The sequence below is a fragment of the Alosa pseudoharengus genome, unplaced genomic scaffold (genome assembly GCF_046254945.1).
Source record: "Alosa pseudoharengus isolate Yale_2024_CS ecotype anadromous, Long Island Sound unplaced genomic scaffold, YU_APseudo_1.1 YU_APseudo_1.1_scf_6, whole genome shotgun sequence".
Lineage (NCBI taxonomy): Eukaryota > Metazoa > Chordata > Actinopteri > Clupeiformes > Clupeidae > Alosa > Alosa pseudoharengus.
Genome location: NW_027468848.1, coordinates 17252595 through 17272859, shown reverse-complemented (window position 1 = coordinate 17272859; position 20265 = coordinate 17252595). Strand labels below are relative to the sequence as shown.

Below are 20265 nucleotides of genomic sequence, written 5' to 3'. Positions count from 1 at the left end.
TGAACCCAGACTGATTTGGATCCAGAAGGTTGTTCTGTGAAAGGAAGTCAGAGACCTGTTTGGAGACTGCTCGTTCAATGCCTTTGGATAAGAAAGGCAGGAGTGAGACAGGGCGGTAGTTCTCGACTTGAGCAGGGTTGAGAGAAGCTTTCTTAAGTAACGGTGTTACCCGGGCCGTTTTGAACGCTGTTGGAAATGTGCCGGAGGTTAGCGAGGCATTGATCACGTGTGTGATAGCTGGTGCGATGGTCGGGCTGATGGACTGAAGTAGGCTCGAAGGTATAGGGTCCAGCGAGCATGTGGTAGGACGGCTGCATGTCAGGAGTCTAGATACTTCATTCTCGGAGAGAGGCGTGAATGCTGAAAAAGATGATCTAGCAGTCCCTAGAGGTTGTAGGAGTCCGGTATCTGAGTCCGATGCGTTGAGTGGGCATGTAGAGAATTGACTGCTGATTGCCGCCACTTTGTTTGTAAAAAATGAGGCGAGGGTATCTGCAGTAAGGCTGGATGGAGGAGGAGGCATCGGAGGGTTGAGTAGCGATTTGAAGGTTGAAAAAAGTTTTCGAGTGTCTGTAGCACTGTTGATTTTGTCATTGTAGAAAGCCGTCTTAGCAGCAGTGATGCTGGCTGAGAAGGAGGCCAGGAGTGTCTGGTAGTTTTTGAGGTCATCAGTTACAACAACAACTGCAGTGAGTTGGGAGAGAGAAAGGAAGAACACAAAGGCTACTACTGGCAAATCCTCTCCAATTGTTTACAATTGGACTCTGGGCGTTTGGAAACAGCTGAGGGAGGAGGCTACTTGAAACTGCGAGTTTCGGTCGGTGTGAGCGAGCGGACTTTCAGTTGACAGTAATTAACACCCTTTTGAACAATCTAAGCTGTGCGAACGTCAGAGGGCGGGATCGATCAGACGTGACTAGCTCCTTATAATATCGGAGCACCTCTCAGGTAATCAGACAACAACTGCAGTGAGTTGGGAGAGAGAAAGGAAGAACACAAAGGCTACTACTGGCAAATCCTCTCCAATTGTTTACAATTGGACTCTGGGCGTTTGGAAACAGCTGAGGGAGGAGGCTACTTGAAACTGCGAGTTTCGGTCGGTGTGAGCGAGCGGACTTTCAGTTGACAGTAATTAACACCCTTTTGAACAATCTAAGCTGTGCGAACGTCAGAGGGCGGGATCAGACGTGACTAGCTCCTTATAATATCGGAGCACCTCTCATATCATCACTATAACAACAAGGACGTCTAGCTAACATCCAATGTGTGCATTCGACGATTTGTAGGCCCCTATATGAGCAATTCAATTTCAGCAGAGTGATGGTCTAGTAGTTTTTCAATCTACAAAATGCTTTACTTCCTTTCTGCCTTATACTATAAAATTTCCACTGGAACATTTCAGCTACTTTCAAAGGGGGGGGGGGGGGGGGGGGGGGTAAACAGACTATTGTTGCCACATTAATGGTAATAAGCCAGAGATAGAAAATAACTGTTTGAGTAGCCTACAGTATAAAATACTGAAAACATGTCAGAATGTGTGGTTGCAACACATAAAACAGAACAATGTTGGGTGATTAAAGGAGTTGCGGCTGATCCCACCCTGTGCTATTTAAACATTAAAGGCAGTTCTTTCGGCAATAACAAAAGTACCGGTAACAGTAGCCTACTGAGCTGTTGCACATGATGAACTGAACATGACACAACTAACAACATTCTTTCCATGTGGTTAAATCATACATTAACACAGACAGGGCAAGTATATTTAGTAACTTTATTAGAAATATTAAATATCTAATACATGACAATTAATTTATCAATAAATAAGTTCAGTGAAACAAGTGAAGTGCAATGAAGTGTAGGGTTCAGTCAAACATCTTCTTTGCCATCATAGGTTTTATATGGGAGAGACTCCCTCTTACATCTGTAATAAAACATATAAAAAACATGTCAAAACACCAGAATAAGTCTGCCTCAAAATTAGAATTAGAAATGCATCATATTGCTTTACTTGTTTATCTTTATCATCAACATAATCATCTTTCACAAATGTCACAGACAACCTAGTATCCCAAGTACACTCTAAATGTATGTCACAAGTTTGACCATGAAATCCTCAACATGTGAGTCACTGTGCTTTTAGTCAGTTATGTGAGGAGACATACCAGGGGGTGAGTTCCAAAAGTGCACCAATCTGAATTTCAGAGTAGGCTTACCTTTTCTTCACACAACAGTAGATGGCGCCAGTGAGACAGCCCAGCAGCGACGCCACACCTAGGCAGATGCCAATGATCTCCTCAGGACTAGCTTGGCCCTGCTGGTCTACAGCCAGCCACAGGTGTTCACAACGTTCCCCAACATGTGTGGAAGGGCATCTAGACACACACACACACACACACACACACACACACACACACACACACACACACACACACACACACACACACACACACACACACACACACACAATTCATTTATATGGTATACTTTTTAAAACTGACACATTGGTTCTATTTTGACAATGATTTATGAAATAGTGGGTAGTTTGGTAATTTTTCAGTTCTTGAGTTCTTACCTACAGCTTGGTGTGTCTGTATCTGGGATGTAATGGCAATCACCATTCATACAAAAGTCCTTGTGATCTGATGTGCAAGATCTCTGCAACTTCAGAACTCTTGGCATCTCAAGTTCTGGAAAAAGGAGGGATAATGAGGAAAAGTAAGGACCATCTCAGAGTCCATTGTACATCTGTTGATGCGGAACCAGCATGTGGTTTACGTTTTCCCTCACACAAACATAAACATACACCTGAAATGGTACCATCTGCAATCATGGCAAAACGTTTATTTAAGCTCAACAGATCTATTCCTCCCTTTCCTCTGTCCAAGGCTGGCTGGAATAGTTGGCTGAAATAGTTTATGACTTGGTCCGAGCCTCTATGATTATTTTCCATTTACAGAGCTAGGACAGTGTATGTCCAGCAAATGGACAGTGTATAAACACCATGCTTTCTTGGAATGTGCTTATTGAACTGACACCTACAGGACAGTGATGAGCAGTTTGCTCTCTGCAAGCAGGCATATCCCCAAAAAACTTTCTCCTGATTAAAACCTTTTGGATTTCTGAAACTCTCTCCTGGAAAACAAAACAAAAGGCACATATGTACAGTCGTAGATACCTTGGCTAGAAGTAGAGTTCTCCAACGTTGCTGAATGGTTCTGTGCAGCAGACAAACTGCCCTGTGGCATCTCTGTGGACTCTCCACTCAAAGTCATGAGGAGAGCCATAGCAGCAAACGCGGATACTGCAGGATTCCAGAAGATTCCAGATTTCATCAAAATGTTTAATGCATTATAATTTCAGTCAACATCCCAAAACAATGTGTATGTGTGTGTGTGTTGATACTCACCATACTGCAGAAATAGGTGAAATGTCTGTAGAGCCATTGCTTGTGCTGTGTAGATTTGCTGAGAAATTCACTGGGGATTCTGAGCACTTAATTGTTGAACTTCTCAACTTCAGTCTATTCCGGCAGCTCCCAGCTCCTGGCTTTTCTCAGATGTCAGTCCTGTGTTTTTCCTATTATTTACCGCTTGGGGAATGGGATTTATACTTTCTGTGGATACACGAGTCAACCAATCACAGGGCTTCAAATCCGGAGCTGAAATATTTGCCAGTATGTTAAAACGCATCATTTCCTGTGCCCTCAGGACTGCAGCATGCAGAGACTACACCCCAGCAAAGAAGAATCATTCACCCATAAACGCTTCCTCCAACACACACACACATTCATGGAGGTGAAAGCATTCGCCTCAGGTAAAAGTAATTCCAAAGATTGAGAAAGACACTTTCTCATGGGTGAAGATCAGTTTTTCACAGATTTGTTTAATGTTTGACTCATTGTTCAGTTAATTTGATGGCGCACAGCCATCCCCTGCATATAACTGCATATATAATAAGGCTACAAGCACTTTAATTAAGTTGATCTCTATACCCGCTTTGTAGAACATCAGGTCCTATCTCTCATTTAACATGAGTAGGTTAATGCTGTATTAATATGTAGTATGTACACATACTGGATTAGTATAAAATACATATAAAAGCAAGGGCTGTCTGTGGTCCATACACTTAGAAACGGAACTATATGCCGTATATAGTAACAGTACACTTCATATTTTTATCAAGTCAAACACAGATATGTCTATGCCAGTCAGTTAAAAACTAGAAAAAAATGGTATTCCTCCAGTCATTATTAAATCTTATCATCATTATTAAATTGTGCAAACCCTTGTCATATGTTTACATAGACATGTTTAACAGGAAAGAAAAACAGTGATATTCGTACCAAGGCAATTTCACTCAGGAATGTACACTATTAAATTGGTGACTAGTATCAACACCAACCTGGGGGTGATTCGCCCAAGGGTTAATATTGTAGGATAAACAATGTGAAGTATGTGTATTGTATGTGTATTGCACAAAACTTCATAGCAGCAATACCTACAAACACATAAACAAAATAGAGAAGGAAAGTATTAAGCCTTTTCTTCTCTATTTTGTTTATTAAGAAACAGTCTAAATTGCTGTTTCTTACTCCTGAACCACACAATGGTTGAAAGAACATGTTTTAGGACCTTCACAAGTCTACAATGAGTGAAAGCCAGATTCTTCACGACTTTGAGATGCATGTTCCTTTGTGCTTCAGATTTCATGAGGGAATTAAATACCTATATGGCTTACATACTATAAGTTGCGGTTCAGGATGACATACAAGACACTTCCACATCTCATACAAGACACTTAAGTTGTTGGCTATAGTGTGTACTTTAGGTATGTTAATATGTATACATTTTGTATTTTACATTTATATTAAGGTTTTACTACATGGAAATGGTATGTCTGACAACAAGCCCCAACGAAATGCAATTGCATAGTCAACAATGTGTGAATAACCTGATGTTTTATTGCACAGAAACCAATATCCCAGATCCCAGTTTGGTACAACAGAGGCTCTATATTCTCATTTAACCATATCAGAATGACATTTCTCCATGACTTCACCATAACAACATTTCAAAACTGTTTCTTAACAACAAGCATATTCAAGCATACCATAGACCAGGGGTGGGCAAACTTTTTGGCTCAAGGGCCACATTGGGTTTTGAAAATTGGCCAGCGGGCCGCACAACAATTCTCAATGATCTTCTGCCCGGTCCGCTAAGGGGGCAGCCGTGGCCTACTGGTTAGCACTTCGGACCTGTAACCGGAGGGTTGCCGGTTCGAACCCCGACCAGTAGGCACGGCTGAAGTGCCCTTGAGCAAGGCACCTACCCTCACTGCTCCCCGAGCGCCGCTGTTGATGCAGGCAGCTCACTGCGCCGGGATTAGTGTGTGCTTCACCTCACTGTGTGTTCACTGTGTGCGTTTCACTAATTCACGGATTGGGATAAATGCAGAGACCAAATTTCCCTCACGGGATCAAAAGAGTATACTTATACTTACACTTATGGCTGTGCCCTCTCACAGTTTTTAAATGGTCATTAGTGGGAACTACTGTTGCCTTCACGATTTCTTTTTAAAAGTTTCTTATAAGGAGATATCAATTATCAACAATGACAAGCCAGCTGGAACCTGTCGCTCTCTCTCCCTCTCGTGAGTGCAGTGCGTTCCCAATTAAATGAATCGCATAACGTTCACGTTAGATCTGCTGCAAAGGAGATAAAGAGTAGGCCTATCTCTATTTAACACAATGTTTTGACATTGACATTGTAAACGTTGTCTAAGGACAGTGAAAAGCAGTTTGTAGTAAAGCTAACCAACGTCGTCTCTATCACAGGAAAGAAATAGCGAGCAGTCTGATAACCAAATGAAATGCTCGGTGGGCCGGATGAAAGTGCCTGGATCCGGTCCGCGGGCCGCAGTTTGCCCACCCCTGCCATAGACACTGGAACAAAATTACCTCTTAATAAGCATTAATATTGGCCTACCCCAATACCCCATAATAAATAAAATACACACAAATACACATAATGAAATAAAACACAACATAAACAGACGTATACAGATCATTCAGACCTCACATTTACACACACAGAGTGGCACAGAAAAATCTGATACGTTTTGTCATCTGGTTCAGTCAGACATTTGTCTATTTCTTCAAGCATTGAATTCCCCCTAAGGAACTTATAATAGTTGTCACGGTGTAATATGTGTGCAGTGTGTTTGTCGGTTTCCATGTTTCAGTGTGCCAAAGCATTTCTTGCTGCAGTAACAGTATTTTTCATCACCATGGCGATGGTCACTGGACCAACCCCTCCAGGAACTGGAGTGATAAAGCCTGCTTTTTGCTGCACACCTGCAACAGAAGAAAAAAAAATCAGACATTCTTTCTTACCCTCCCTCACTCCCTACCCAGCCTTTTCTAGATTTCTCCATCATACATTCCACCCTACTCCTCCACCACCACCATCTTCTCATCCCTCTCCCTCTCCTTTGAAATGAGCCATTGCCATCCATCAGTATTACAACATTATTTGAAGAAAATATCTGATGTGTCAAGACACGAAGGTACAGAAAATGTAATAAAGGATCAGAGAAAGTTTGAGGCATGGCACTGAAGGTGTTTTGTGCTTCTCCTTTAAAGGAATTTTAAGATATTTTATATTATATCACATTTATAGGAACGATAGCCACACACACAAACTACATGAGAACAAGTATTGTAGAATAGACAGGGTTCTCAAAAGAGGCAGGATCTAAAGACACATGCCCACTAAACAAATGCTTCAGAAAAATTGTTAAAAGTGTGGTCAAAGGCATCGAAGGATAAGATTAATTAGTGAAAGTAGGCAGTGGTAGTGTAGTGGTTAAGGAGCTGGGAATTTCACATAAAAAGGTCTTTAGTGACAAATGTGGATGCGTGCTGGCATTTCTTGCTATGTGGTGAATGTCAGGTGATTGTCTAATTTTATTCCAATTTCACAATGATCATGGAGGATAACCTGGTTAACACCAGGCCACTTCTCAAGTCTCAATTGCAAACAGGTTTGTGTAGTTCTCCCAGGCTCCATGGAGGATGTTCTGATGAAGAATCTATTGCAAACAGGCTTGTGTAGTTCTCCCAGGCTACATGGAGGATGTTCTGATGAAGAATCTATTGCAAACAGGCTCGTGTAGTTCTCCCAGGCTACATGGAGGATGTTCTGATGAAGAATCTATTGTCACCATCATTACCTCAGCTGTTATGTATTGGGGTAGTTATCATGTGCTCTGTATGCTCGCTCTTGGAGGGCTTGGCCGAATGTGTTATGCTTAACTGTAATGATGTAGTTTTCTTTAGTAAAAGTTCCTCAACATTAAGCCTGTTGTTGTGTGACCTCTTCACTCTGCTACAACAGACATAACATCAGCCAAGTTCAAATTGGACTATTGAAAAAAATGATCTTCAAGGTGGTCAATCACATTATTGCATTCAAAGACTCAAATGTGTTAAAAGTAATGAATACTTCATGCTCATATTTCAAATGTAGTGGAGTCAAAAGTACAGGTAAAGGTCACAAGTTTCCAAAAATATTAATACTCAAGTAAAGTACAGATACTCAAAAGTCATACTTAAGTACAGTAATCAAGTAAATGTACTTAGTTACTGTCCGCCCCTGACTACACCTTGTGGTTTCAAGGAGAGACTCATGTAACAACGCATTATGTAATAATACCGCATTATGTAATAACTCGACAAAATGTAATACATTTTCACGCCATTATGTAATAACTGCCGCATTTTTGTAATAATCTGCCACATTATGTAATAAACTGCCTCAACGCAATATGTAATAAATTTTGCCGCATTATGTAATAAGTTATTACATATTGCGGTTGTTATTACAAAATGCGGGTGTTGCAGGGAAAAAAAGGATGAAAATGTAATAATATGGTGCATTATGTAACAACTAACCAAAATTGATGTCTTCATTGATAAGAACAGCATATCAATGCGTATTTTAGGCTACTCATAGTTCATTGTAATCATAAAAGTTATGAAAGTGTTCAAATTCAGGCTATAGACTATTTCTTTATGCAAAGGCTGACTGGCTGTCACAAGCTCTGAATGAAGAAATAAAACAATAGTACTATTGAATAAGAAACATGTTTATTATTCATTCTGTAGGCCTATGCTTCTACAGAAAGCACGTGAACGTTATTTTTAAATCTTCTGTCCTCAACTTTTCCCGTACTCAGCACCATCGGTTTCTCACTCACTCCTTTTTTGAGGAAGATCTTGTTTTCATTTGGTACTAAAATTACGTTTGAATGGCTTGATTAACTTTGTGGACGCTGACTGATAGAACATTGAGCCCTGAAGGAAAAATGTTTGTTTGTTAGGAAGTTTTTGCATCGTTTCACGAGCGTCGGGGATTTCCTTCTTTTGTGTTTCGTTAAGGTAAAATTCTTTTTTAAGTTACGGTGTAACAAAGCCAGTTCAATTTTTGTTGGCCTAGCCAATATTTGGCAAACTCAGCTGGTAATTAAGGCCTAATTGAAAACCGTAACCCTGTCATATAGGTTTACTTCAGCCAAACGTTTCTGACTTTCTAAGGCTACAACTGAATGTTCTGTATAGCTTTTCTGCCTGCGCACATTCTGCCCTTAACTTGACTGTCTTTTTACGCACCATAGAGGCAGCTATGCGTTTGGGAGGAGCTACTCCAAAATCTGCCGTTTCTTATGTTAACAACTCTTGCGCGCATTCTGCCACTGACTTAAGCACTTTTCCAACTAAGCACTTCTGGGGACTGTATTAAGGTAGAGCGCCACTACAAGGTGAAACAGCATGTTGTTCGATGCTGACAGTAGGCCTAGTGGACTCTGAGGAAGACGCAGTGTGTCGAAACGTCAGTCGATTGTGCACCATAATAAAACAAGTTTAAAATTTCTCCGAGATCTTCGGTCATCCCTGGGTTTAGTCTCTTCGAAGTAGCCCAGCCAGTTTCTCTGACCCTTGGTCCTGGACTGTATGAGCACCGAAAAGGCTGGAGCGCAAGTGACACCCTTCTTACATGGAAATATATTTATTTAACATAGATGTGCTTCTACTGGATTATTTCAAGCTGCTTATATGTGGATATGTTATTTTCTGTACATGCATGTAGGCTAGGACTACTGTGTAGGCTACGTGACATCGGGATTCCTGTCCATATAGTAGGCAGTAGTTGAGGTTGAAGTTTGGGTACGCTATGTTGTGGGTTCGGATATGGAATAGAAATAGTCTGTTCCCATATTCGCAGTAATGATTCCTTGACGACTTCACATTTTAATACCACATGTGTTTATAGATAGCTGAATTGGCAATGGCCCATTAAATGAAGGCAACAGTGAAACGCATGCAGATGAGCATTTTCTTTTGACATGGATTGCGCTAAATAAGATTAATGGAAAGGTGTGGTCTCTCAACACACCAGCGACCAGTTTAGGCCTATTAGCAACTTAAGTTTTTTTTATTTTTGTATTACTTTATTGTAGTACTTTTCTTAGTGTTAAGTTCAGTAAACATTACCTTCTTTACCATACTAAATTTCCCCCCCCCCCCCTATTAACATTCAAGAGAGACACCAGGGGGTACAGCTCCACTGTGTATGTGTGCGTCAGTGTTGTGCCAGTTCACAGCTTTTCTGAACTAGTTCAAGTTCAGTTCATACATGCTCAAAGTGAACAGTTCACGTTCAAAGTTCACAATTTTAATTCTGAACTAGTTCAAAGTTCAGTTCATTTTACTTTTTTCGTGAGATATTCAAATAAATACTTTTTTTCACACTACGAGCTAGAAATCCCTATACGTTCTTTGAAGCTGCTCATTGTAGACATTTGCTCATGACACTGCAATTGTGGGTTTCTTACCAGGTGATGAAACTTGCAGCAGTACAGACAAGGTAGACCAGTCTCCGTGCCATCACTTCCACTAGCCATTTTTTTTTTAAACTGCAGCGCTTTCTCTCACTCTCGTCATTGGTCTGTCTCTCTCTCTCTCGCTCCTCCAGCCCTCCGCGCTCTCGTCATTGCCTGCTACGCGGCGTTGCTATGCCTACCAGTGTTGCGCGGGTTTGGTCACAAGCGGCCCGCGGTCGCCCGATATTTTAATCAACCCGACCACAACTCGGACCGCGAATATTAATTAGGACAAAATTATACCCGACCCGCGATCCGACCCGCTTATTTACAAAATGTGTGCTTTTGGTTATAGGCTGCATGCAGTGTGACAGTAGGCCATTTCTGTAAAAACAAACTAATTTATTTACGAAACTTGATGCAGTAGAACTACACGCAGTAAGCATGCAGGACATAATGTTTGCGCAGGAGAAAGAATGAGAATAAGAGCGCAAGCACGCACGCAACGCACAAAGGATAAGAACACTAGGATAAGATTTGAAGGCCATGGACATACATCTTTCTTTCGAAAACAGAAATGGTGAGGCGAGGTAGGCAAGAGAGATACATTGCTGGTCAAAACGTTAGCGTAAGAACTGGTTTATAATGCTGAATGAAACACAAAGCTTTACTAAAGCACATCCACTGTTTAAAGTCACAAACACAACGAACTAAGGTAACTTTTATGCATGCGCGAACCTATACATACCGGTAGATATGGCTGTGTAGTCTGTGCCATAACATTTATTCCTGCAGGCTGCCCGTTTTGGCTGTCATACTTTTAAATGGCTTCGCAAGAAGTAGGCCTAGACCATAACCATAGCCTATATCGCTTTTCCTGAAGGGGTGTCTTTATTATTTTAACTCGCGTCTTGCTTCTTTACTGTTGACTTTACTGTATTGATGCTTTACTGTATTGATGCTAGCTTTCTCGTGATATTTTAAGTAGGCCTATTTGTAGAAAATATATATTTAATTAATTTTAACTGACCCGCCCGCAAATGACCCGAATATCATTAAAATATTTTGTTTATGACTCATAACCGCGGGTGACCGCGGTCATCCGCGGGCGACCGCTTAATTTCGGGCAGACCGCGCAACACTGATGCCTACCCCGCTCTGCTGCAATTCATCACGGGTAACGTTGTGCGGAAGCCAGTATGCTATTCAACTATTCTCAGCCGGACACTACGTTGCCCGCAATGCATTGCGCACACAATGTCAAAACCATTTCTGTCTGGTGATACATGATTTAAGCGGCACCAGCGAGAATACAGGAGGGAGGAACTTTCTCTCGTTGCGTTTCAAAAGAGAAAACAGATGTCACTCAGTTTTCAATGGAAAACAAATTCCAACGTTCATTTACAGTGATATCTGCCGTTCATGACACATAATGTGAACTAATTCAAGTTCTTTATTAAAAAATGTGTTGCGTTCAGTTCAACGTTCACGAAAAAATGAGCGTGTTCAATGAACGCGTTCTTTTGAACTCGTTCACGCACAACACTGGTGTGCGTGCGTGTGCGCGCATGTGTGTGTGTTTGTGTGTGTGCATGCGTGCGTGTATCCAACTTAAGCAACTTAAGTTAAAGGAGAATTCCGGTGTGATATTGACCTGAAGTGTGTTGAAACATGATACCGAGTGTGAACGTATGTCTCATAGCTCACCTCGGCTTGTCCCCTGCGCTCCGAAATCTGACACTGGTTAGCCGATGCTACCAACAGGTTTTCAAAGAGGGTGCCTCAGGCATCGGCCTAGCCATGCAAATAAATCACTGTTTTACACCATTTACGAGGCTTGAAGTAGCTCCACACTTCATTGGTAGACTTCCGAGGGCACTGACATTTAAAACGAGACATTGAGAACTTTGAAAAAGCACTGGTAGTTTATTTAAGACGATTTATACAGACAGTACCTTCAGGAAGTTTACCGTTAGCCGCCATCTTGAATTTAGTAACTATAAGTCGAGCGACGAGTACGAATGAACAGGTGTGATAAGGGATCAGATTCCAAAAATAATTCAGTGGAAATGAATGGATTCTAGTTGCTGCTACTGGAAGCTGTTGGTAGCATCGGCTGTGCAGGGGACAAGCCGAGATGAGCTATGAGACATACGTTCACACTCAGTATCATGGCTGACAGAGTCATAAAAATAAGTGCAGTAACGTAGGCCTAGGCCGAGTACGTTGGCATCATGACAGTGCTATAATAGTGAATCCTGTAATATAAAAAAGTGCGACCACTGTTCTCCCCTACACCGCCAATCAAAACAACCACTGATCAAGAATCACTTGATCACTTGATCACTCATCAGGGTGGCACCGGCGACAATAGGCTAGGTTAATCAATCCAGTGCTTTATAGAGATTCTTGAAACCAACAGGCACAGCAGAGGCTCATTCACAAAAAGTAAACAAATGCAATAGGGGGAAGGTGATCATACCGGCACAAACTTAGGCTATATAACAGGCAAAACACGGGAGACACAGGCATTTGTATTCTTTAACTTAAGCCTTGTGTGCACAGACAGAATTTTGGCTAGGCTTCTAAGTCTACCCAAGCCTATTCCCGACACTTGTCAAAAATGCAATGGTCGGATTAATTAGGCTTCGGAGCAATGGTGTCAGAAAAATGAGAAATGCCGAATAGGTAAAAGTTGAGGTTTAAGATAATGTTCAATGTGCTTTCTTTCATGTTTCTTCCTCAATATCACTATTGCTTTATTTCTTCATTCAGAGCTAATGACAGTCAGTCGGCCTTTGCATAAAGAAATAGGCCATATTTGAACACTTTCAACTCCTCGCCTATGATTACAATGAATTTTGATTAAAATACACGTTGTTATGCTGTTCTTATCAATGAAGACTTCAATTTTGGTGGGTTGTTACATAATGCACCATATTATTACATTTTAGTCAATTTTTTTTCGCAGTACCAGCATTTTGTAATAACAGCTGCAATATGTAATAACTTATTACATAATGCGGCAAAATTTATTACATATTGCGATCCAGCAGTTTATTACATAATGCTGCAGATTGTATAAGTATGTATAAGTATAAGTATATATACTCTTTTGATCCCGTGAGGGAAATTTGGTCTCTGCATTTATCCCAATCCGTGAATTAGTGAAACACACTCAGCACACAGTGAGCACACAGTGAACACACAGTGAGGTGAAGCACACACTAATCCTGGCGCAGTGAGCTGCCTGCAACAACAGCGCGCTCGGGGAGCAGTGAGGGATTAGGTGCCTTGCTCAAGGGCACTTCAGCCGTGCCTACTGGTCGGGGTTCGAACCGGCAACCCTCCGGTTACAAGTCCGAAGCGCTAGGCAGTAGGCCACGGCTGCCCCCTAATTGTTACATAATGTGGCAGTTATTACATAATGACGTGAAAATGTATTACATTTTGTCGAGTTATTACATAATGCGGTTATTACATAATGCGTTGTTACAGACTCACTTCACAGTGTGACATATGTGGTGGTTGCTGGCCCTTTTCTCACATTTCTATATAAAAGCTGGACAACAATCATTAAAGTGACAAGGTGATACATATACTTCTAACATCACCACAATAAGCCAATACCCTTGTATCTCCATTCTCTATGTGTACCTTCAAAGTCGACGTCTCCAACCAGGCGGATCCTACCAGAACCGGTCTCATGGATGCGATTGATGCCCACATCAATGACAACAGCTCCCTCCTTTACCATGTCTGCCGTTATTAGCTGTGGAACACCTGAAACAAACACAAAATTCCAGGTTATCTAAACACTTTAATGACCATATCCATCTGCAGCAGGCGCCCCCTTCTGAATACTACACTCCCTTTTAACAGGACTTTAATGAGAAGCCAGCACCACACCCTTCCAACTACACATGTACAGTAATGCCCATCTCTCATACTGACATTACTCACACGCATCCTCAATTCGCCTTATTCACCCGGCGGCCAGAACGAGGCTAAAGGGTACACTTGCCATTACACCTCAGTCCAGCAGATGGTGGTGGTAATGCACTCCGTTTGCAAACTGCTAAAAAAAAAACCTTACTGAAGAAGAAGAACAGGCCAGTGAACCCTTTTTCTTTTTCGCTAAGCTTTTTTTTTGGCACTCGCCAAACAATGGTACATGTTTAAGCACTCTATCATAGAAATTTCATCCAAAATCACATTCGATTCACGTGTTACATGTATTCATCAATGGTATATTGGCCCGATCTGGTGCAACTGCCCTCAACCAACCTGCAGCGGCGATGACGATGTCCGCCAACCGGCAGTGATGTGCAAGCTGGTCGCGAGGAGTGCATCTGTGGGCGATGGTCACAGTTGCATCCCCTTACAAGTCAACAGGAAGGAAGCCATTAATTAAGTAACAACAGTAACAATGGAGTTCAAGAGTGGTCTGTTTCTTGTTGGGATTGATATGATTGTTGCTATGAAGCTGGCTAGAGCATAATGCATGAATGAGGTGGTAAATGGGACATTCTGGCTGATATATCATACAGTATGTTCATTTGGATACAACATGTTATAGTATATATCTCCCACACAATCACATGATTAGAAATAGCTTCAACCCCACACATTAGTTAATGTTGTCAACCAAAAACTTAGCCTGACGAGCCAGACCCACATTAAAATGTAGGGTCTGGGCACTCACCGTTGGCAGCTACTCAGTCTTAGGGGCGGGATAATCGGTTGTCTTTTAAATTCCCTCTGCACGCAATAGGACAGCGCTATGAGTCCCATGCGTTTTCCCACCAGCGGAGCTAGTTGGCTAGTTCAAACTTTTGCCAACTTTGTTTTCAAGTAGCATGGAATTCAAGTCAAACCGTTGTAACTCTGCCATCAACCATTATGTTAAGCCCGCCTAACGTCTCTATACACGATTTGATTGGCCTGATAGAAGTTTAATTTTTCCAGCTCACAAGCCAACGGAGAGTTGCTAGACTAGCCCTGGCAGCAAATGTAATCTGCTGCCACTAGGGTGCGTCTAGATTTCTAGGCTACCAAAAAAACAAATTAGACCATCAAATGCTTTGGAAACATCAATAACAGAAAGACTATGTTATGTAGAGAGCAAACATGGCTGTGCCTGCCAGTGCCACTCTGGTATTTTTAATTATGAACCTCTTCAGCCTGCAAGTGCCAGCAAAGGCATATCTTATCTGTAAAATTGTCAAAGTATATTAAAACACATTACAACATTAAGAGAAAAAATGGTGGAAAAAGGACAAAATCACCTTCACACAAGTACTTTCAGAGTCATAAATCATTAACTAAAGTTAAAGTTCACTGCTTATACCAGAAAGAATTTCATTGTGAGATAATATCTATGTGTGCCATCAGCAATCAGCCTTCATTTCAGAGAACATCACCCTTTCTTCTGTAATCCTTGCGAGGAATGCTTTACTAGTCACAGCATGATCAAGGTGTGTGTGTGTGTGTGTGTGTGTGTGTGTGTGTGTGTGTGTGTGTGTGTGTGTGTGTGTGTATGTTTGTGTGCGAAAATATGTATATCTTATGTGAACTTTTTTGTTCTCGATTAACTCTTGTGTATCTCAAACCTAAATGGAAATGCCTGTGTATATGTGTCCCTCTGTGCATGTATGAACTATTCACATGTTGATCTAAATGTATACATTTGTGTAACTGATTTCTTGTCAGAAAGTTGTCGGAACTTGCCCTAGATACATTATGTCAACTTGCCCTAGTTACATTAAGATCATGGCTTCTCTTCCAAATTGGGTATGACTTTTGAATTGTTAACTTGGCAAGAAGTACAGTTGTGCTCATTAGTTTACACACCCATGCTAAAGTTGACTAAAAAGAAGAATAAAAAATCATCTCTCATAGTATCCTGGATCCATGAAATAACTGGCCTTTAAAAATAAAAATCTGCTTGCCTTTATGGGAATTTAAAATACTGTATGGGTGTGTATACTTATGCCACCTGTATTTTAAACTCTTTAAATCTCAATACAAATTTCAAGTTTTTGCCTGAAATTGCACTGTGCCTATTTACAAGGACATTGTTCCCACCTCTTTTGGGGCCTACCATCAAATGTTGGACCTCTATAGAAAGCTGAGAACCTCTAGTTTTCGTAGGAAACAGTCAAAATAAATTTGTGATGTACTCACAAAGAGTTACAGAGGCTAGAATATATTTTTTTCTTTCTGCCGGATTACAAGCATCTCTGAACTGACAACAATTTAGCCCTCTAGGTCACTTGATATCACTTAGAAACACAACTGAGCCCTAGCACCAGGTCTTGTGAAGTTGTGTGCAAAAGTAGATCAATATAGAATGAAAATATGAGTGCTTTAGACTATTATTTGCCAAGGTATGCTCATGCGTTTTGTAAAATGCCTATGGAAACTCCCCATAGGACTTTTTTTTATCCAAAATACATACTGACAATCGCTTACTGCACATGAACCCCTTTGTGTAGAAGCATAATCCTGGTCTCAAATGAAAGGTAACACTTTGAGGTTTCTTGTGAACTATTTAGATTGTATGTCAGGTGTTCTGATATAGACTGACTACACAAAGTATGGAATAATTACAAAAAAGTCTCTATTTTTGCATTTACTTTGTTGGTTCAATGAGTGTGTATAAGATAGACTATACATCTGTACAACTAATATTGGATAACACAACATGAAGATTCAATTTCTATGGATTCTTGTGAATATTTCAGTATCCAATATGTTGCATCTACTTATTATCTACAGCCAGAAGTCTAAGATTAATAACACGATTAATCTGAGAATGTAAAGCATTATACAGATTGTACATTAAATTGTCATTTTTGGATTCCCAAGAGTCAAAGCTTTGAAATGGTGTATAACATTACTATGCTACATAGTAGGGGTGTAAAGATTAACCGATACGTATCGGTATCCGTTTTTAACGTGTAAGATACGGCTACATCGATACGTGAAGCCCCGTATCGGAAAAAAACTGAAATGAACCGGTCGTTATATCGATTTACTTGTTATGAATCGGTGCACAACCTTTTCTGCTCGCTCAGACCATAGGCTCAGACTCATTTACGTTCCAAGCAGCGCGTTCATCCCACTTCCGGTTTTGAAACTATACGTGGCACGGAATTGTGGGTAATGCAGTTCGTTTTTGGTTACATTCATTGCCCAAAGTTGTCAAATGACCTCATTACCCATACATCTATTGCAACCTAACCATGTGACAACTTGCACTCGGTCGGCTTTTGTTTTTCGAAATCCAGCGCGAAATGAAGCACTTATAGCATTCCTAAACAGCAACGATAGTCTGTAGAGTAGCCTTACCTTTGATGAAGGGATTTCCTTAATGTTAAATAATAATTTGGCCCTTGCTGCTAAAACGATGCATAAATTATTAGCCAATGATTTTGTTCATATTCACTCAGACTTACTTTTAACATTTTAGGTTTCTGCATTAGGTCTACTGTTGGAACAAAATAAGCCCAGAGAGTTCATTGATTTGTAGGCCTATTTTATTCTTGTAGGGTAGGCTAGGCCTTTATGAGAAAAGGCCAAGAGTGTCTTAAGCACTGTTTTATTTTATTTCGGTATCGTCTTACCTCAACAAGGCTACAGCTCCATGAAAACAATCAGATATAACTCTATAAAACTCTTTAAAGTCTATAAAAATGTATTTTTATGTTGTATTTGGCTGCTGTGCTTGACTGAAATGTAGACTATTCTTTTTTCATTTCAATACAGTATATGAAACAAACCTCAGTTTAGATAATCATATTCACACATTTTGTTGCTTAATTGACAACCATGACCATGATAATTGATAATATAAAATGAATGTGCACCTTGAGCAAATTATAAAAAATCTTTCAGAATGCTTTCCATTCTTGAACTGCATCGAATTGCATTGAATCGCATCGCATCGAATCGTATCTTTTCTTGTATCGAATCGTGCCCATGTATCTAGATGCGAATCGTATCGTCTTTTACATGAGAGATTCACACCCCTACTACATAGCAATATGGTGAAAACTGAACACTGAAAATGATGTGGTTTTAAGGAAGAACATTTATTTATTTACGATACATTATTCATTCATAAAAGAAAATTGGTGTCCTTAAAGGTTGGATTTTTCCCTCATTATTTTAATTAAGGCATTAAGATCAATTTCCAAAAGATGATTTTTTTATTCCTGTTTTTAGTCAACTTTAGCATGGGTGTGTAAACTTATGAACACAACTGTACCTACATTACATGTCAAGTGTCTCATCATCACACATGTATGTCACATAGTTGACAATGGGCATGGGTAAATGAGCGGTAATGTCATTCCGGCAAGTCGAGACATGGGACAGGGATTCCGGCACGAAACCACATTTTTAAAACATTCCCTAGATGTGGCAATACTGTGTGGATCTTTTTCTTTGGCAGCAGTAATTCTCCGATGTTGGTCAGTCAGACAAACTTACACGCTTCATGTTTTCAAACTTGTACGCTTTCATATTTGATTTTACTTGAAAAACCCCATCAACTTGACAGGGAGGGAGGCAAGAAGCTTGATAAGGACTATTATTACAAGTAGCCCCTCTCAGGTAACTATGCAATTACACAAAAGAAGAATAAAGAAATGAGAGGTGGAATATTTGTCTATAGACCCTCTTCCCACTGCCACACGTGTGTTTGCTTAAATGTATCCAGGCACCACTTGTTATGTTGTTACAACATGCAAGGTTAATGAACATCTCTGACAGTACTGATGATGCAGGGAGAGTTTCTTTACAAAACTCTCAAAAGAAATGCACTTCAGGAATAAAAACAAAAAATGTCTTAAAATGGTTAAGGCCTCTTCAGCATCACACCAGGATGACAGTACATGGGACATTCAATTCTATAATAATTCAGCTTAAAGGGACACTAGGCAATGTTTTCGTGTTAATTAATCATCTTCGTAAGTCGGTATATGGTTAAATGACTCATTATGGGCCGAATGAAGGCTCTCTCGCCCGCCCCTACTGCCTGTAGGAAGAAGCTTGGGTAGAAAGAGTAGGGGGAGCTTTGTAGAGAAAAAGCATCAGGCTTGCCTGGTATCCCTTTAATGATTCAGACTTGGGTCATAGAATTGAGTTATAACTTTACTCTCAACCTGAATGTTCACATACATTTCTGGCTACAGAGGACTGACCACTTTTCATTTACTGTGGGTAAGTATGGCTGTCGACCACAGTGCACATCCAGAGCACATAACACATATCTGATGGAATAATTGTTTGGTATGTGTACATGTAAAGAGCTGAAGGAGAATGTGGCATGTTCATCCCAGAGCCATATAAAGGTAGAGTTGCGACAATAGATGTTCAAAATTCGTTAAGGTCACGTGGTTCCTGTAAACTTCAAAAAGTTCCCGGAAGTGATTGACAATGGATTAGAATGCATTAAATAAGCTACTGTTCAATGAGAGACAGAGCCACAATTTTGTGTAATTGACAGACAATAAATGTATTGATATACAATATTTATAACACAGTGTAATTATTGTGTAAACTGTGTAGTTATCCTTGCATTACAACAATATTAAATTAAATTCCAGACCGTAGCCTGCTAAATATCGGAAGGTGACCTTTTTTCTCGCTTTTACGTATGTGTCACTTAATATTAATTGCTGTACAAAACCAAGACGGGAGATTCTTTAGAAAACGCAATAGCACCCACCCCATAAGTGTAGCCTAGGCCTATCTAAATTATCGTTATTAAAAAAATGACCTAGTACGTGACTCAAGAGCTGTAAACAGTGTTTTTGAGACTGCGTGTTGCCTACAAAAGCGCATGGAGATTTTAATTTTGCAATGCGAAACTGTTAGCTAATCTAAGTCTAACATTAACTTGTTTGAGTTTTCTCCCCAATGTTTTCTGTTCTTCACTGATCTGAGATAATGAGCGAACTACCTTAAGTAGCTAGCGTCTCGGGAGAATAAAAAAAAGTTTAAAAGTTTTCTAACATCTCTCCAGTGTAATGGTGGGCATGTAAAGTTAACCGTAGCATTACCTACACAGTAACCCCATGGTAATGCGATGCGAGTGATCATAATAACATATAAAACGTGATAGTCCTTGATAAATAATATGAACTCACAAACAACAGCATTTTGTCACTGTTTGTCTTTCACCATGCTGTGAATACAGCATTAGGATGCTAGGCTAAAGAATTGAGATTCAGAGAACCTGCATGGTTGTGCTCATCTTGTCAGAAAATAGCAATTTGATCAGTGATCATGCATCATATCAGCGCAAGCTTGGTTTGAAACTGGTTTCTGGGGATGGGGCTTACACGATCCTTCACTGGGCTAGTGTCTGCTGTGTTG

At 40.4% G+C, this 20265-nt stretch overlaps 2 protein-coding genes across 2 annotated transcripts in view; both read right to left on the bottom strand.

Annotated features, from left to right (window-relative positions):
* Window positions 1-1757: 1757 nt before the first annotated feature.
* Window positions 1758-3588, bottom strand: epgn (epithelial mitogen homolog (mouse)). Its single transcript, XM_076269898.1, has 5 exons — window positions 3407-3588; window positions 3176-3301; window positions 2573-2687; window positions 2214-2372; window positions 1758-1921 (listed from the first exon to the last, which is right to left on the bottom strand). Exons 1-5 carry the CDS (start codon window positions 3441-3443, stop codon window positions 1867-1869), a joined length of 492 nt encoding a protein of 163 aa, XP_076126013.1. The 5' UTR covers window positions 3444-3588; the 3' UTR covers window positions 1758-1866.
* Window positions 3589-5834: 2246 nt separating this feature from the next.
* Window positions 5835-20265, bottom strand: part of LOC143106830 (bifunctional methylenetetrahydrofolate dehydrogenase/cyclohydrolase 2, mitochondrial-like) — a 65270-nt gene continuing 50839 nt past the window's right edge. The window contains exons 8-10 of the mRNA XM_076271307.1: window positions 14167-14259; window positions 13537-13662; window positions 5835-6352 (exon numbers count right to left, since the gene is read on the bottom strand). Of these exons, the coding sequence (XP_076127422.1) occupies window positions 6237-6352; window positions 13537-13662; window positions 14167-14259 (335 nt within the window). The 3' untranslated portion in view covers window positions 5835-6236. The remainder of the gene's footprint in view (window positions 6353-13536; window positions 13663-14166; window positions 14260-20265) is intronic.

Excerpts from the sequence above, each read along its gene's own strand:
- epgn (XM_076269898.1), bottom strand. The coding sequence starts at position 3,443 with ATGGCTCTACAGACATTTCACCTATTTCTGCAGTATG. Across the intron at positions 2,688-3,175 it reads GAACTCTACTTCTAGCCAAG|AACTTGAGATGCCAAGAGTT; the intron begins GTATCTACGACT and ends TCCTTTTTCCAG. Across the intron at positions 2,373-2,572 it reads ACAGACACACCAAGCTGTAG|ATGCCCTTCCACACATGTTG; the intron begins GTAAGAACTCAA and ends GTGTGTGTCTAG.